The 18,241-nt window shown below is 35.3% G+C and overlaps 1 protein-coding gene across 1 annotated transcript in view; it reads left to right on the plus strand.

Moving 5' to 3' along the window:
- The window catches only part of COL21A1 (collagen type XXI alpha 1 chain), a 180,147-nt gene that overhangs the window by 152,227 nt on the left and 9,679 nt on the right, over window positions 1-18,241 (plus strand). The window contains exons 18-24 of the mRNA XM_089333077.1: window positions 460-504; window positions 2,552-2,605; window positions 4,762-4,815; window positions 7,482-7,535; window positions 9,772-9,843; window positions 13,277-13,312; window positions 15,681-15,725. Coding sequence (XP_089189203.1) covers window positions 460-504; window positions 2,552-2,605; window positions 4,762-4,815; window positions 7,482-7,535; window positions 9,772-9,843; window positions 13,277-13,312; window positions 15,681-15,725 — 360 coding nt within the window. The remainder of the gene's footprint in view (window positions 1-459; window positions 505-2,551; window positions 2,606-4,761; window positions 4,816-7,481; window positions 7,536-9,771; window positions 9,844-13,276; window positions 13,313-15,680; window positions 15,726-18,241) is intronic.

Here is an 18,241-nt window from a genome sequence, read left to right on the forward strand (position 1 = left end):
GCACCAGCAAGGGACTCATCAGGAGTAAAGTTTTCTGAATATTTCAAGGGTCACTTTAGAGGAAATTATGTAGTTTCACTTATTTTTATTTAAGCTTGGAGATTGTAAGGGCTTTTGGAAATCTGAACTTCATTTGACAATTTTTCTTGCATTATACATTATAAGTTATATAGAATGTATTCAAATGAAACAGCCTCATTTCATCACTTACATTGGATTGAAGTAAGAACTGAGACTAATTTCCTCACAACTTCTCTCTTTGACAGGCTTTATTTAAAGCTTTAATTTTGGTAGATGTTTATATAATGCTGAATCTCATAAATGTTCTCTTTTGCAAAACCATTATTGTTAAGTAGCAGTGTTATAATATGCATGATACAACTTGTACATTTGTATTTTCTACAAGTTAAAAATCCCAATTATGACTTATGCTGTAATGATTTGTTTATCTCTTTATAGGGAATCCCAGGATTTCCTGGAAGCCAAGGATTAATGGGCCAAAAGGTGAGTATTAATCAAAGTGTAAAAATTTGGACCAGGATCTGCTCTTTAAAGAGTAAATTGATATATTGTTGACTTTACATAGAGTACATCTTTACAGCAATCATGGTAAGGGTTAATTATTCAAATATGATATAATTTCAGAAGCTTTTATTTTGACTACAAATTAGTTTTTATTATTTCTACTGTTATTTTATGCTGTTAATATTATCTGGTTTTATATGACTGTGGCCTTAGTTGAATACTTTTCCGGTTTTTGTAATCTAAGATAATCTTTTTGGTATAGCTTATTTCTTCCTGAACTATATGTTTAGATGTTCCTTTTGTACAATAATAGTAAGGTTTCAGGTTTTATTTAATTAATTTCTCTTAATAAATTAGTAATTTCTATTATCATCTGGTTGATATTGTTAACAACAAATCATCATTGTTTTATAAGTGATATAGCCCTTTGTTTTGCATTCTTTTAAATATATTTGTCTTTAATTTTCTTAAAATTCACTGTGGTATGTCTTGATGTGGATTTCTTGTCATGGATCTTGTTGGAAATTCAGTTTGCATCCTAGGGCTGCAGTGTTACTTCCATTTATTGTTGGAAAAAAATAGCCATTATCTCCATACTGCTTTTGCTTTGTTCTATCTGCTTTCTGGAATTCTGGTTATATATATTTCAATCCATCTAATTTTATACCTAGTATCTCTTAGAAGCATCCATATTTTCATATCTTTGATTCTGTCTCATATTCTGGTTAATTTTTTTGGATATAGGTTCCAGTTTACATATTCTTCATTTTGTTTAATCTGTTATAAAAACATCAGTTTATTTTTTAAAAAAAAATCAAGAATCATATTTATAGAAGTTTAATCACATTTAAAGAAGTTCTAAGTTTTGAAACCATATCTTTTTTGGTAGACTTGTTATATAGAAGGTGTTCAAAACATTCATAGAAACCATATGTTATAAACACTCTCCACAATTTTAAATTTTTTACATGAAAAATCTTCTATTGTATTTTCCATATATTTTTGAAGTCCTTATGTTTTCAGCCCTAATAATCTTTCATGATTCTACTTTTTAATTTTTAAATATATTTCTAAATTCTTTTTCTGACAGTTCCAATATCTGTAGTGTGTTGTTATTCCTGCTGACTCTTAGTCTTGTGGCTTGCTGCCTCTTGTTTCTTTATTGTTGGTTGTGAGCTCATTGCTTCATGCCAGCTTGTCGTTGATCTGTTATCCTAATTCTGGAATAGTGAGCTGTCTCCGGCTGATAGTCATCGTTAGCACTTTAGCTCCCTTTGGAAATCCTGATTTATCATTAGATATTTATGATTCCTGCCCTCTTATCATGGGTGCCATCACTGTTCCCCAAGAGCTGAGCATGCACCTTCAAACATTCTTTCCCTTCTTGACTCATTCATATGTCTGTCTTTGGCAAGATTTGTATACTCTTCCAATCCTCATAATTATGTCCTTATTCCGGGGTGTATTTTATTAAAATGAGGGATCTTTGAATACTTCCCTGCTGCTTAGAAGACCAGCACTGTCTCAAAGGCGGTGTCCTTTTCTGGACTTAAAAATTTCCTTTAGACGCTTAGTTAGCCACAAACCAAGAAATCGAAGAATAAGTGTTGTTATTCTAAATACTAATTTTTCTTTATTAATTTAGATTTAATATTAATAAATAAATTATGTTTGATAAATAGCTCTTAAACTCTAAGATAACAAGAAAAATTTTCTCTTGATTTTTTCCCCTGTTGTTTCATCTTGCCAACTCTTTCTGAACTACTTGATGTTCCTTTGAAAGTATGGTATGTCACAATGAAAATATTTAATAGCAATTCCTCATACCCTAAGCCCATATCTATAAGAAGTTAAATCCATTATTTTTTTTTGCCTTGCTTTACAATTTCTTGCATTAGAAGAATGAAAGACAGGCTACTTGTGCTTATATATGCTAAATTTTCATTCCAAAATGCTTTGATAGAAAACTCCTGGCAATTAATTGGTAATACACAACTTTTAAGTTTGATCTGTGTTTCACTTTTAGGGAGAAATTGGGTCTCCAGGACCACAAGGGAAAAAAGGAGCACCAGGAATGCCAGTATGTTAATAACTTTGTTATCAAGGTGTTTGAAATGTTATTACTTATGTGCCAGGAGTTTGTGCTCTGGGGTTCACAAAACTATAGGGATGTATCAATTAGATTTTTGGTGTCCATAAATTACACCCATTTCTATGAAAAGTATCATGTTTATGCTCATTTTCAGACTCTGAAAATGTTGACCACTGAAATTAAATTACAGATAAATCAAAATCAAATACTTTAGCTATTGATTTATTTTTTAAAAGATTTATTTTATTTATTTGAAAGACAGAGTTACAGAGAGAGAGGGGTATTTCAAACACTAGTTCACTCCCCAGATGGCCGCAACGGCTGGAGATGCATCAATCCGATGCCAGGAGCCAGGAGCTTCTTCCAGGTCTCCCACGCAGGTGCAGGGGTCCAAGGACTGGGGCCATCCTCTACTGCTTTCCCAGGCCACAGCAGAGAGCTGGATCGGAAGAGGAGCAGCTGGGAATAGAACTGGCGCCCATATGGGATGCCGGTGCTTCAGGCCAGGGCGTTAACCCAATGTGCCACAGCGCCGGCCCCATAGCTATTGATTTAAAACAGAACACTAAGTACCATGAAAAAGTTCTAAAACTCAGTGCTTTTTCTTTTTTCATGTTTTACAAATTTATTGTGCTAATAAAGGAGAAAATGTTCAGAGTAGGTAGTACAGGAAAGGCCTAAATTAGTTAGCAAGTAATTTTACTAAGTTTTAAGACTAGAAGGGACATATGAGTTTGATACTAGAAATTATGAAACTTTTTCATTTGTGTACAAGTTTAAAAAATACTAGTTTTTACTAGAAGTGATGATGAATTTAATCTATGAATTGCCTGTTATTAGCTTTCTCTTTAAGTAAAAAATAGAGTAAATAGGAGAAATGTCCATTAAGTAAAAATTCAAGTTTTGAGGAGATTTAAAAGAAAGTACTTCCCTTTAAAATGGAATGATTTTCTTTCTATCATTGTTACCAAGTTATTTATTAATTAAAATAATAAATTAAATTTGGTTATTCATCAGTATCTAGTCTAACCTCCAGAAAAAAAGAAAGCACTGAATAGTATCCAGTGAACTTCAAAAATATCTATATATAAATTTTTGAGTATTTTGTTCACTTTACTAGCATATTTTATATTTTATAATGTAATATTGCATATAACATCCTAAGTTGACATAAATGCATAGTTAGTGATGCCATGCTATTGTCATTATTTTCATATTGAGATCATACTTTCTGATGAAATTAATTGAATATTTTTTAATTATTTCTTTTGCCAAGTGTTTTAAGTGCATATAACAGTATTTACATTAGAATCTAAATTGTTATGTCCTAATTACTAGAGTAGTTATAATTGTTATTTTTTAAAGCTTTGTTTAAATATTTCAAAGGCAGAGTAACAGAGAGGGGAGACAGAAAGAGATATTCCATTTGTTGGTTCACGCCCCAAATGGCTACAACCACCAGGTCAGCACCAGGCTGAAGCCAGTAGCCCAGGACTCCTTCGAGGTCTTCCCTGTGGTTGACAGGGGCCTTCTCAGTTGCAGTAGCAGGGAGCTGGATCAGAGAGGAGTAGCCAGAATTCGAATTGGCACTTGATTTGGAATGCTGATATGGTGGCTTGGCCAGCTGTTCCACAATGCTGGTCCCCTTTGTCTTACTTTGAATCACATGATTGGTTAAAAATATGGCCATTTTGTATTTTGAAGTGTTTATTATAGTTACATAATTATTTAGATTTTACTTCTCAAAATATTGCTAAAGATAGATGTTTTAAATAAATTGATCAAGATGATGTCCACGAGAAAGCTTTATTCTTAGATGTTGTTACACAAGGAAGAAGGTAGGCATGTAGAAAGAACTCAACTTTTTCTTTGCTGTTGTGTTTTATGAAGACTCTATTCATTTTTGCTACATGTAGGCTTTTTGAGCAACAGCATTATCAAAGGTCTACTAAGCCTGTATTCTATCTTGCATCATTTGATTTTTCTTTACTTTTGTTACCCTCTGGAGGTATTTGTATAAATTTCCCAAATGTAGTATTGTAATTTAATGTATTAATTATTATGAAAATGTATAACTTGGAAATTGATTTAATTTTTAATTTTTTCCTCCAAATTATTCTTAAAATTCACATTTTAAAATATAGGGCTTGATGGGAATTGCCGGCTTACCAGGCCAGCCTGGAACGCCAGGATCTAAGGTAAATATAATGAAATTGACAAGATTGAGAACTTTGTACAATCACAGTGGCCATTTATAACTTTAATGACGGTTAAAATTTTTTTTATTTATTTGAGAGACAAGGAAACAGAAAGTGATGGGGGAAGGGAGGGAGGAAGAGGATGAAAGAAAGAGAGAGAGGGAAAGAGAGAGAGAGAAAGAAGGGATATATATGTGGAGAGAGTGTCCTGTGTACTGGCTCACTCCCCCAACTGCCTGAAACAGCAAGAACTGGGCCAGGCTGAAGCCAGGTCTCCTGTATGGATGGCAGGAATCCAAGCATTTGTGCTATCACCTGCTGCCTCCCAGTGGCAGCCTTAGCAAGAAACTAGTTAGGAGTGGAGCTAGGTATTGAACCCAGGCTCCAGTGTGGGATGTGGGGATCTTAACTGGTATCTTAACTGCCAAGACAAATGCCTGCCCTCAATAAGAATTTTAACTACATTGATTTTTACTATGAATGTGTTTATTATTTCATGAACAATGAGTTATAAGAATGAAGTCTTAAGGAAAAGTTCAGTATGTGAAATAGGCTAAAATAAACCAGAACTTGTGCAAGCTGGGGAGGATCCAGAAACTCACCAGTTTGTCCCTTCTTCCTTTCTGCTGTTTCACTGGGCACTTAGAAGTCCTTGCAACTCTGTGGAGCTCTGTTCCAAAACCAATGACTGAAGATAAATCTTACTAATTTTCTAGTTTTCCTTTTCTTACTTTTACTTAGTGGAATGTCTGTGAAAAAAAAATTTTGTAAAATGCCTTGTAGTAAATTTTATTAGATATTCACTCCCCTATTCCTGTGGGAAAGATAGCTTTCTTTCAGATTAAGAAAAAATAAGGTGAGCATGAAAAATATATTTAAGATATCGGTGAGGTTACTTTAAGGTGAGATGGAAACTGAATATCCCGGTTTGACTATTTTATGGGGATATGGAATCCTGTGCTATGAGGACTACTGTTTCTCTTTTGCTTAGATTTAGCCCATGAATCAGTTTACTGACTCTTGTACTAGCTTGTCTACTTCTGCCTGCCAGTTTTGCCAACTACATGTTAACCGTGCTTTCAATATCATATGGGTAGAGGTTTTAGGGTGGAAAAAATTGAATTAAACAGAGTAGGGATCAAACCAAATAAATTCTGGCTTGATTCAGAAAAATATTTTTATTCCCAACCACTTATTGAGTAGATTCAAGGAGAACCTTTCAAAAGGAAGTGACAGAATTGCTTCTTTGGAAACATATAACCTTTGAGCTGACACTGTTCCGGGGAAATTAACCCTGGCACACCAGATAGATACATAATATGATCTATTCTACTTTTAATTTATAAATTAATTATACTAACAAAATTATAAAGAGAAGAATATAGTGTTAAGGGAACCCAGCGATTAGGAAAAAGTAGCTGCTGTTTTATCAGTGTTGGACCCTTATGGTCCCTTGGAATATTATGGATCCTAATAGCAGTAGGTATAAACAGAGTTAGTTAAAACTCTTGAATGACTGAACTTGCAAAGTAGAAATTGCTCATAATTTTCTTTTAAATTTTTTTCCTTAATTAAAATTATACTTAGTGTAATGTTTTCAGTGAAGCATTTCACCTTCTTTTCATGCAATATATTAGCTCAGGTGTTGGAAATTTGTTATGCAAAGGGCCAGTTTGTAACTATTTTGTCTTAATTTTTCTGTTATGGTGCAAAATAAACATCCATGGATAAACAGATGGATATGGGCTGTGTCTGTGTTGCAGTAAAACTTTATTTCAGAAATATACAGTGACCTGGGTGGCCCATGGGTTACTAAGGATTACCCAGCAGTCTTGAAAATTAGCACACACTAAATGCTTTCTGATTCTTGCTGCTTCAAAAAGCCACTGTATATTTGCAGCTGGTTTTCTTTTCTTTAGTTTGACACTGAAGATGAGTCATACAGAAAAAGTGAAACAGTACTATGATGAGCAGTGTAAGCCCAGAGGATGTTCCTAATGCATGGCCCCTGCCTGTACGTTGTGCAGACCAAGATAATCAATATTGATCCCTAACAATTCTAACCTCATCCTTTATACATGGAGCTACCAAATTTAACACGAGGTTTTATGAGACTTATAAATGTGCAGATTTCATTTCTTTGCTAACGTTTTTCTTTTTTTTAAATAATATAAGGAGAACAGACTTCATGTATTTCCTAGATACAATTCTAAGAATGATGCTTCCTTCCCACTGTCCTTCTTTTCTTTCACTTTTTTCTTTTAATTTTCGCAATAACCTTCCTTCAATTTATTTTTAATCATGATGTTAATCCCCCACTGAATAAAGTTATGCTTAGTGAAATGAGCCAGACTCAAAAAAATAAATATCATATATTGTCTGATTTATGGTAGCTAATATATAGAGTATCAAATAATTATTGTGTATGAGTGAAGTTGACATCTTGTGATTTGATTATTGGTGATAGCCCTTATTGGTACTCCTGCAGAACAGTGATATTTCTGCTTTTTACTTGATGAACTAAAAGGGTTTTGCTTAATTAATAGGCTTTATGTATAAAAAAATATGTTTCAAATAATAGGAAAGTTGAAATATATTCCCTTCAGTGTCTGTATCATAAATATTATGACTTATTTTTTAATTTAAATTATTTTGTTCATTGGCAGGGGAGCAAAGGTGAACCTGGACTTCCAGGGACACCTGGGGCTTCTGGGAACAAGGTAATTATGATTTGATGCAGTTGAGAATATTTTCAAAGAAATTTTACTATGTAAGTTCTCATTATTTGAGAAAATTAATGGTTTGAAATCCTTAAAGAGAGATGCATGAAATTAAAGATTACCTTATACCAAAGGAGGAAAATGACTAGTGCAGGGTTTCATTTCTATTTTTTAGGTACTTTATCATTGGGCAATAAAGATGTGAAAAAAATTTGGCTTAATTTTTCTAGAAATGGTAAAAGTGCATGCAAATGTAAATATACTCTCGGAGTCAGAGTATAAAATAGCTTAACACAAGAGTTTCGACTCTCACAGTGCTTTTAACAATTTCCTTCAAACCAAATGGTTCATGCTTATTTCTGTGGGATTTTAAGTTCTCTTTTGCCTTTTAAAAACCTAGAGGAGTATTCACTGGCTCAGGAATGAGCACAAGAAAGCAAAGAGAATAAATCTTGATTTCCACAAAAAATGATGGTCTTTGGTTAGTATGATAGAGATTTGGACTAAAGGTAAAAATAAGACAAAACCCAGGAAACATGTTCAGGATATTATATTTCATCTCTCTCTCTCTCTCTCTCTCTGTTTTTAAAGATTTATTTATTTGAAATGCAGAGTTACAGAGAGGCAGAGAGAGAGAGAGAGAGAGAAAGAAGTCTTCCATTCCCTGGTTCACTCTTCAAATGGCAACAATGGTCAAAGCTGGGCCAATCCAAGCCAGGAGCCAGGAGGTTCTTCTGGGTCTCCCACATGGGTCCAGGTTCCTAAGCACCTTAATCCATCTCCCACTGCTTTCCCAGGCACATTAACGGAGAGCTGATCTGAAGTGGAGCAGCTGGTATTTGAATCAGCAACCATGCGGGATGCCAGCACTGTGGGTAGCAGTTTTACCCACTGTGCCAACAACACCAGCCCCTATGTTTCATCTTTTATAGATAGATCCTAAAAATTGTCAAGGCATCATCCATTTACACTTGCATGGATTTTTTTACTTAAAAATTCTTTTTTTTTTTTTTAAATATCTTAGTTTCGGAAAGAAAAACTCCTGTAGTATGATGGAGGGTGGGGCAATTGAGTTAGGATAACTTATACAAGATTTCCTTTTCTGAGAATAGCTCAAACGTTTATTTCTAAGAAAATGATATTCTGTGTATATGAAGAAAACTAAATATGCATAAATTTAACTATAAGGATATCTATCCCGTCACTGTTTATAAAAATATAAATTTTGAAAATCAATTTTAAACATTAGGAAATTTATCAAAAAAAGTTAACCTATACAGTTAAATATTCTTAAAATTAAAAATCATATTATAAAGATACATAATGACTATGAAGGAAAATCACAGTATTATTATATTTTGAGATTAAAAGACGTCAAATTGCGCACTTAGGGTGAATGTACTTAATAATTGAATATGTGTGTGTCCGACAAAAATTATCATAAATGAGAACAGTGGATGGTGATATTATAAATTTTTTTTTTGACAGGCAGAGTGGACTGTGAGAGAGAGAGACAGAGAGAAAGCTCTTCCTTTGCCATTGGTTCACCCTCCAATGGCTGCCGTGGCCGGTGCGCTGCGGCCGGTGCACTGCGCTGATCTGATGGCAGGAGCCAGGTACTTATCCTGGTCTCCCACGCGGCTGCAGGGGCCCAAGCACTTGGGCCATCCTCCACTGCACTCCCTGGCCACAGCAGAGAGCTGGCCTGGAAGAGGGGCAACCGGGACAGAATCCGGCGCCCCGACCGGGACTAGAACCCGGTGTGCCAGCGCCGCGAGGCGGAGGGTTAGCCTATTGAGCCGTGGCGCTGGCCGATATTATAAATTTTTATTACTTTTATTTTTCAGTTTGGTAACATGAAAATAAGTTTTCTAAAAATAGCAATATGAGAAAAAGGAGTTTGGAGAAAGAATAGAAATTATTAGTAAATAGGTAAACAAAAAGAAATACATGTTTATTGTTACTTGTTTTGTTGTTGAAGATTTAAAATAACAAACATATAATTCTGAAGTGTGGAATGCTTTTAATTGGCAAAGACAGGGAAAAATGCAGAAAATTTTATTGGAACCCTAGTAAACTTTTTATTCTTTATTATTTCTGTAGTAATGATTCTCATTGTCAACAAATATTTAACCATCTGTTGTAAGTTTGATATATTATATAAGAGATAAAAATCATTGGTATTTTTTCATAAGTAGTCGGTCTATGATCTTTTTGAAATTTGTGTGTTATCCAGGGAGAGCCAGGAGCATTGGGCCTTCCAGGAGAACCAGGATACATGGGCTTACCTGGGATTCAAGGAAAAAAGGTATGCATAGTTTAGAAAACAGAAATCACTTTTTAAAATGTCATGAATTTTGAAGAGAGGGAAGGAGCAGGGGGAGACAGAAGAGATAGAAATATCTTCCATCCTTTAGCTCACTCCCCAAATGCCCATAACAGTCAAGGCTGGGCTAGGCTAAAACCAGGAGCCTGAAACTTCACCTGAGTCTCCCACATTGTGGCAGGAACTCAAATACTTGGACTATCATGTGCTGCCTCCAAGGTACATTAGGAAGAGGCTGGATTAGAAGCAGAGGCAGGACTTAAACCATTATTTGCCCATGTCTCAAGCAGTGGCTTAACCCACTGTACCACAATACCTGCCCCTAGGTTTCTCTTTTGTGAATGCACGTAGCAGATTTGGTTGTTTTTTAAATGATTAACACCCAATGTAAGTGATGTGTGTGTAATGTGTTCAGCCCATGCTAATAACTCTGGCTCCTTTTATATCCCTGAGTGGGCATTGTCTTCTAGATGAAGATCTTGGGAGAGGAATGCAAATCAGAAAATATAAATGTATAATTAAGTTATACCCTGTGAATTCAAATTTTTTCAGTCAATTCAAGTGAATTATAATTTTTTTAAAAGTCAGTTTCAAACATTCTTACCAAAATAAGAATATCACTCTTACCAAAACTGGGACAAAATTCTGAATATAAAAAATTATACCTAAAATGTTTTGCCATGGAGCAATTATGTCACAAATAAGTTCATTTAAAATTCATTTAAAAAGTTTAAATTGCAAATCATATATATTGATTTGAAATATTTGGTGAGGTAAGATAGCAATATGAGATATTCTCTGTCTCCCTCTCTCTTTCTCTCTCTCTCTTTCTCTGTGTCTCTTTCTTGCTATCCTTAGTTTTTGGTAAAGTATCAGCATGCTAAGCTGTATCTGTACAAATATTATTTGTTTAAAATTTTTGAGGAACAGCTGATGCTTGTGTGCCAACGTCCATACTACTGCATGTACATTCATTTCCAGCTAAAAGTACTTGTAAATATGAGGCAGCATCAAATAATCGGTGAGAAAGATGGAATTAAAAGATAAAAACTGTAACCTTTGTTTCTCAGTATAAGCTCCATCAAGTTCCAGACACTTTTGTCAGTGATAGTATTAGCCATTTACCCCATCCATAAAGAACTGAGGAGTCCTGGAAATTTACAATGTAGTCGAAGAAAATGGTACAGGACACAAAAGTAAGTCAGAAGAAGCTAAAGAAAAACTTAAAAAAAAAAAAAAAGGCCGGTGCCGCAGCTCAACAGGCTAATCCTCCGCCATGCGGCTCTGGCACACCGGGTTCTAGTCCCAGTCGGGGCGCCGGATTCTGTCCCAGTTGCCCTTCTTCCAGGCCAGCTCTCTGCTATGGCCCGGGAGTGCAGTGGAGGATGGCCCGAGTGCTTGGGCCCTGCACCCCATGGGAGACCAGGAGAAGCACCTGGCTCCTGCCATTGGATCAGTGCAGTGCGCCGGCCACGGCGGCCATTGGAGGGTGAACCAACGGCAAAAGGAAGACCTTTCTCTAGGTCTCTCTCTCTCTCTCTCTCACTGTCCACTCTGCCTGTCAAAACAAAACAAAACAAAACAAAACAAAACAACAACAAAAAAAAACTTTAAGGTACATGCTTAGTGATTTCCCATGGAAACTCTCACAAATTTGGCCTTGTTTGGTATGAGGGATGAGCAGAGCATTATTGTGGTCAGTCAGGACTCCGATGAGGTTTCCCTGGAGGTTTTCTGCTGAACCTCTGGCTGGCTTGCTCGAAAGGCCTTCCTCATAAACAGTTATTATTGTTCTTTAGTCCCCAAGAAGGTAAACAAGAAAAATGCCATGAACATCCTAACAATTTCTTGTCTTTTCGCTTCACTTTCTGCTTTCGCTAGGATTGGACTGCTTCTTGATAGCCATCGCTTTGGTTGTACTAAAGGATTGTACTAGTAAAGCCATGTGTAAGCTTTTGTTATGATTCTTGGAAGAAATGCTTCAGGATCTTGATTCCACTTGTTAAAAATGTCCGTAGAAAGGTTTCTTCTTGTCTGCAGCTTATCTGGGCACACCTGTTTTGGCATTCGTCAAACAAAAAGCTTGCTTCTCGGTCAGAACTGTGTAAGCTGAATCAGTTAAAAAATGCCTATGGTGCTGGCTTTTGTATCTGCTGTTAATCATTTTGCCCTATTAAATGAGGGCATGAACAAGATTAATTTTTCTTCATTAATTAATTTGGTCAATTGCTATGGGCTTCAACATCATATTCATCTTTTCATAAAACAAGTTATACATTTGTAAAGTTCTGATTTCTTTGTGGTGGTCCGAAACTTTTCGTCTAGCATCAGTGATTTCCCCATTCTTTGAACCAAGTTTCAGCTTAAATTGGATATTTGTTCTTACTTTAAGTTTATGATCCATGATTTTCTGATAGAGGCGCTTTTCAACCTGATGTCAGGCTGATCTCTGATAAAGTTAAGTGCCTCAAACTGTTGATTTTGTAACAAATTAATGTGCATTGATTTTTGTGGAAAAAAATTTCAAGTACATGTATAATGCTTTCCTAATATACATTTCATATGCAGCATGAACCTTGTCATTTTTGTTCAAAAGAGCTATTGGAAGCATGAGCCGAGACAGGGGTTGGCCTGTCAGCAGCGGTTAAGCATTAGATTCTTGGTGAATGTTAGCTAAATCTGTGAATACATACCTGTGTTAAAAAGAATTTTCTGATTTAAAATTTTAAATTTTAAAGAAAATCTATATTTTTTCTGTAAACACAAAAGTTGATTGTTTAGCTATCATGGTAAGATACAAAGAAAGTTTGGAGAAGGTGTCTAAATTCAATTTCCTGTTGTAACCAGCAGTTTTATTATCTGTGAAAATGAGGGCATTGTTCTGGTTGATCTCTAATTTTCCTTCTAGATGAGAAATTCTATGAAACTTATCATTATGGAATATGAGGTTTCCTCTAGAAGCTCAGTTTTGGAGTGTATATTTTCTAAAATACCACTTAAGCATTGTGTTTTACTTTGTCATTTTTTCCTATAAACTTGTGGCTACTGTTAGGTTAATGGAAGATTTCCAATTTGATTTTATAAAACAGCATTTGTCGAAACAAGTTTTCTCATTTGTTTAATATCAGATGATGAACAAAATGAAAAATTTTATTCTTCCTGATAAAATTGAAATGGTGGTAAATTTGCGTTTGCATGTAGGAGCACAAGAAACTGTTCTTTTAGAATATAATTTTGACATAATGTGGTTTTTTTGTTTTCCCAAATATTGTGTTAAGAGTCAGCTTCTGTATAAACAGGCACTTGTGGAATTTGTATGAAACCTTACAGTTTTTTGTACTGAAGAAAAACATGTTTGTTTGAAAGAATACAGAATATAGTAGATTATAATACACATTAAACTGTCCTTTTGCAGGGAGACAAAGGAGATCAAGGTGAAAAAGGCATTCAGGTATGTTGTGCGCATTTCTTTTTTTGTTTGTTTTAGTAATAAAATTGGGGCTTTTTAAAACTCTTACATCGTTTTCTAATTCCTTTATTTTTTCCCATGAATGTCTAATTGTTCAACCCCCCTCCTTTTTTTTTTTTTTTTTTTTTTTGCTCTTCAGCTTCTCAGACAATAGCAAATATAACTTAAATATTCCTCACCTTTTCACTGCAGTAGACAACTTGGGAACCAAATAATTAAACAAAGCAAAACAAAAATCTATATATTTGAATATCTATAGTGTTTTGTTTCTAAAATGATTTTAAATTGCTTATCTGAAAAACGGATCTGACAAGAAACAATACCAAATATGAAGCATATTCAAGTTGATACAATTATGAAAGGTGTAGGATTTCTGGATACATTTGGGAGAAATTTCAAATTGAAATAACAGTCAAAAACTGTTAAGTTCACACTCTTAATAGTCCCTCCTCATGAATTTATTCTTTTAGAGTAGCATGACAAAATTCAGTTGTTTTCCAGGCAATTTTTTATTGAAGGTATTCCTATATTATTATAATGAAATTCCTTTAAATTAATTTTGAAGTAGGAATAAGGTAAGGTTTACATCTGTGTGCATGCTCCAGTTTCTATCTCAGTAACTTGTTGAAAACCAAACTTGACATCTTTCTCCATAAATAATTTCCTACTTGTAGATTCCTTTTCATAGTGTTTGGTGTTACCACACAGTCAATCCCTCTTCCCCACTTCAGAAAAAAATCTTGGAAGGCATCCTAAAACCTAGCCTGCTTGCTTCACATTCAGTTGTTCTATGAGCCCTAAACATATTTTGAACTTGGTCCCTTCTCCCTGTCCCCACTGTCCTAATCATTTTGGGTCAGGGATCCTGGTTTACTGTAACATTCTTGTAATCAGTCTCCGTGAGTCCAATCAACTCTCTTCCTCCTCCCACTTTACCAACATGCAGTAGCTATGCCATGTGTCTGCTTAGGAATCCTTTAATGATGCCTCACACAGTTCAAAGTCAAGTCTGTGCCATAATTTGCCTGCTGGTTTGACTGAATCTTCTTCATTAGTGTGATTTCTTGCCAAGCTACCCACACACCTGCCCACCTCTGCTGTGCTCTTTCAGCCAAAAGGAACTACAGGTACTTGCCTGTGTCATGCGTGTCTTCTGCTTGGTACCACATCTTTCATTGTCCCGGTTGTATACTTCTTACTCAGCTCTCAGGGCTGTGTTCAAGAGCGAGATACATTCCCTGCCCCCTCTGTCAGGTGCCCCATTTTAATTTTTAGTAGTATGCTGCACACACATTTAATTATGCATTGTACACTTTTATGTCAGTGTTTGCATCAGTCCTGATTTAGTTGCTCATCTTTCCACATCCTGGAACATAAGCAACTTGAAAGCAACAATGATGTCCCTGAGTTCCAGAAAATGGGTACTGCTCAATAAATATGGACAATTCAGTTATATAATTAAAGAATAAAATACAAGGCAAGACCAATTTAAAAGTTTAGTTACTAGATCTTTCACTGATTATATTATCTAAGAGTGTTGTCCTACAATTTAATTATCTTCCACAAGATGGGGATGAAGTAGTACTTCAGGATTTAGTGTAATCACTCTTTATATAGTGGTTATTCAAAAATATTTATTGAATCACAACACATGATAATTACTACAACACAGCTCTCATCAATTCTCTTGTTAATGTGATATTAATGCACAGAGAACAGATCCCATGAGGTTCATAGATACAACTGTAGGAGTATAGTTTGCTGTACCCACAAAACGAATGAATGTAATAATAAATTACTTAAAAAGCAAAAAAAAATTAAAAAAATATTATTGAATCAACAAATATGTTTATGTACTTATTAATTCTCTCTAATTTGGCTTTACTTAAAAATCTACACTTAATTTCTTGCTGGAGGAGAACAATATGGCTTTAATTTTATAAAAGAAAACTTTTAAGAGGTTTGCTTTTCTTCACTTACCCATAGTCAACACTGAATGTAATCGTGTCACGAATTGATAAAAATTTTCACATCCATTGAATTTTAATGCTATTTTCATGTTATTAATATGGATTCAGCAGAATGCTCTCATTCTTTAAAATTATTTATGTGTTCCTCTGAAGTCAGTAGTTTTTTCTTTGTGTCCATTTTGACTACAATGTTAGGTTGACTTTGTTTTCACTTTGCCTTTTTTTCTGAAGTAGCTAACTTTCCCATCTCTCACATAATTTATATGTTTGCATCACTGCTTTGGTAACATGTCTTTCAGACTTCAAGATAGTATAAAATTTATATTGTATATGTGATTATATCATATTTGTGCTGATTTATTATTTATTAAATATTAAAGGGTCCAAAAGGAGAAAATGGAAGACAAGGAATTCCAGGTCAACAGGTATTTGGTTTTGTTTTTGAATATAAAGGAGATAATAAATCCTATAATTCAGCAATTTTCAAATAAAAGTGAGTGAAGTAGGGGGTCGGGGTAATATGTGTCCTAAATATGAAAGGTTGAAAATGCTAGGTGGGGTGCAATAATGCTTTTTGTTTTATGAGAAGTTACTTTAAAAGGTTCAGGGAAACATGGATAAAAGATCAACTTATTTTGGTGAAAAATATTTAAAATTAATACATAATTTCCACGCATTTTTGAAGACCTGTGGTATTTTCATTTTCTGATACTGAGAACATTGGAATTTGATTTTCAGGGTTTCTTCTGGCCAAGTAGATGATGGAAGGTGACAATTCCACCTCGTTCTTGAAGAAGTCATTGGTCAGAAACAGCCAGCGCCACCATGGCAGCATATCTGCTGTTTAGTCATGTTTTCTTTTGCAGTGTGAGCAGTTGGAGCCACGTATAGTGGAGGAATGTACTAGTTCCTTCCAGTTTCTTCAGAGATAGAATTTACTTCTTTAGAGACTAACTAAAATGCCACGCAGAGGGACTGGGTTATGAAAAGATATGTAATAAGATTATTTTGCCTTTTCCCTGACTAAACTCTCCTCATTAGGTAATGTTTCATTCAGTTTGCCATGTCAGAGTCAAATTGAATCAAAAGAAACATAGATGTACTTAGTATGTATGTAGCATGTTATAGTTTCAGATGTTGACCTCATTCCCCCTAAGTCTGAATTGAAATGTCAAGCTCTGCATTTGGGTTCTCCCATAAAATAGAGCTGTTTCTCTGAGTATCAGTGGGAGAATGATTTAGCAACTACACCAGCTCAGAAGGTGGGGTTTAACTGTGTAGGAATGTCTCCAAGGATGAGGGTCTCCGTATCCATCACTTGAAGATTGAGAGATACCAGAGGGCAGAGTGTTTGACATGACATCAGGATTGTTTACAACACAGGATGGAAACTGAGGGCTAGGTTTGAGGAGGAGTTGAGAATTAAAAAGCTAACAATTAAGAGCATAAGTAAAGGAGAGGAGGAATTAATCAGGTTTACCTACATAGAATCATGTAATTATTTTATGTTCGATGGAAAATATCCACAAACTCAAACCAACTTGATGACACAACTGAACCTGTGCCTATTCCCCTCCCTCGGAAAAGATTTTCAGTTCCCCTAAATTAATCACACCATCTCTATAGACAGCTGTTCCCATAGGATCTTCACCCATTTATCCATTCAACCCCGGAAGCTAATGCCCTTCACGGAACATTTTGGAATAATTATCCTAGGTCCTTTGGAATTTGAGCTCAAGCTTAGCTAGCCACTAGCTGCCATTCATTTGTTTTTCTCTCACTTTTCAAGCTAAATAGCCAATGTTGCACCCCTAATGCAGAAATGATTTGGGTTCCATAGAAAGCTGTGTCCTTGACTTGTTGGAAACAGCATTTCCCACAACCAGGAACTGAGCCTACATGCAGTACCCAGGGGCAAGAGCAGCTGTAGCTTTTCAGCAACCCTAGCTTTGACGTAAACAGTCTTCGTGTCTGTCAGCATATCAAGTGCTGCACGTGTGTAATGTTTTGGCCCTCATTTTGTGAATAGAGTCCAAGTGAATATTTCTCTCACAAAATCATCTTAATGTATTCTTGGATGTGAACTGTTTTCAGTTTCAGCTCTAATTCTGTTCTTATCCTGAGAACTTAACTGTTTTATATTTCATCTTAGGTTGGCTCTAGTTGTAGGATTATATCTGGAACAGATAGTCTCTGTATTTCTTTAGGGGGAAAAAAAAGCAATATTTAAAGAATGGCTTTAAAGAGTGTTTTTCACTCACAAAAATTGAATTTCTTAGGACCAGAAATGTTTTCACATTTCAGATTTTTTTTTTTAGGTTTTGAGTGTTTGCATATGCACATACTGTAGAAAAGACTCAAGTCTAAACATGACATTTATTTATGTTTTATGTACTGTATACCCATAGCCTGAAGATAATTTTGTAAAGTTTTAAAAATAATTTAGTACATGAAATGAAGCTTCACACATGAGGTCAAGTGTTGAATTTCCTACCTGTTTGTCACATAGTGCTCAACTATTTCAGATTTTGGCTTATTTGCATATAATATTTTTCACTGGATATGTTCAAACCTGTAACAGATTTTCTTTTATTATTTTTTTAAAGATTTATTTATTTACTTGAAAGTTAGAGTTAAACAGAGAGAGAAGGATGCAGAGAGATAAAGAGAGGTCCTCCATCCACTGGTTCATTCCCCAGATGGCCGCAATGGCCAGAGCTGGGCTGAACTGAAGCTAGGAGCCAGGATCCAGGAACTTCCTCTAGGACTCCCATGTGGGTGCAGGGGCCCATGGACTTGGGCCATCCTCCACTGCTTTCCCAGGCCACAGCAGAGAGCTGGATCAGAAGTGGAGCATTCAGGACTCGAACTGGCACCCATATGGGATGCTGGCACTGTAGGAGGCAGCCTTACCCGCTATGCCACTGCACTGGCACCAGTA

The sequence above is a fragment of the Oryctolagus cuniculus genome, chromosome 5 (genome assembly GCF_051225735.1).
Source record: "Oryctolagus cuniculus isolate XC-2025 breed Fujian yellow rabbit chromosome 5, ASM5122573v1, whole genome shotgun sequence".
Lineage (NCBI taxonomy): Eukaryota > Metazoa > Chordata > Mammalia > Lagomorpha > Leporidae > Oryctolagus > Oryctolagus cuniculus.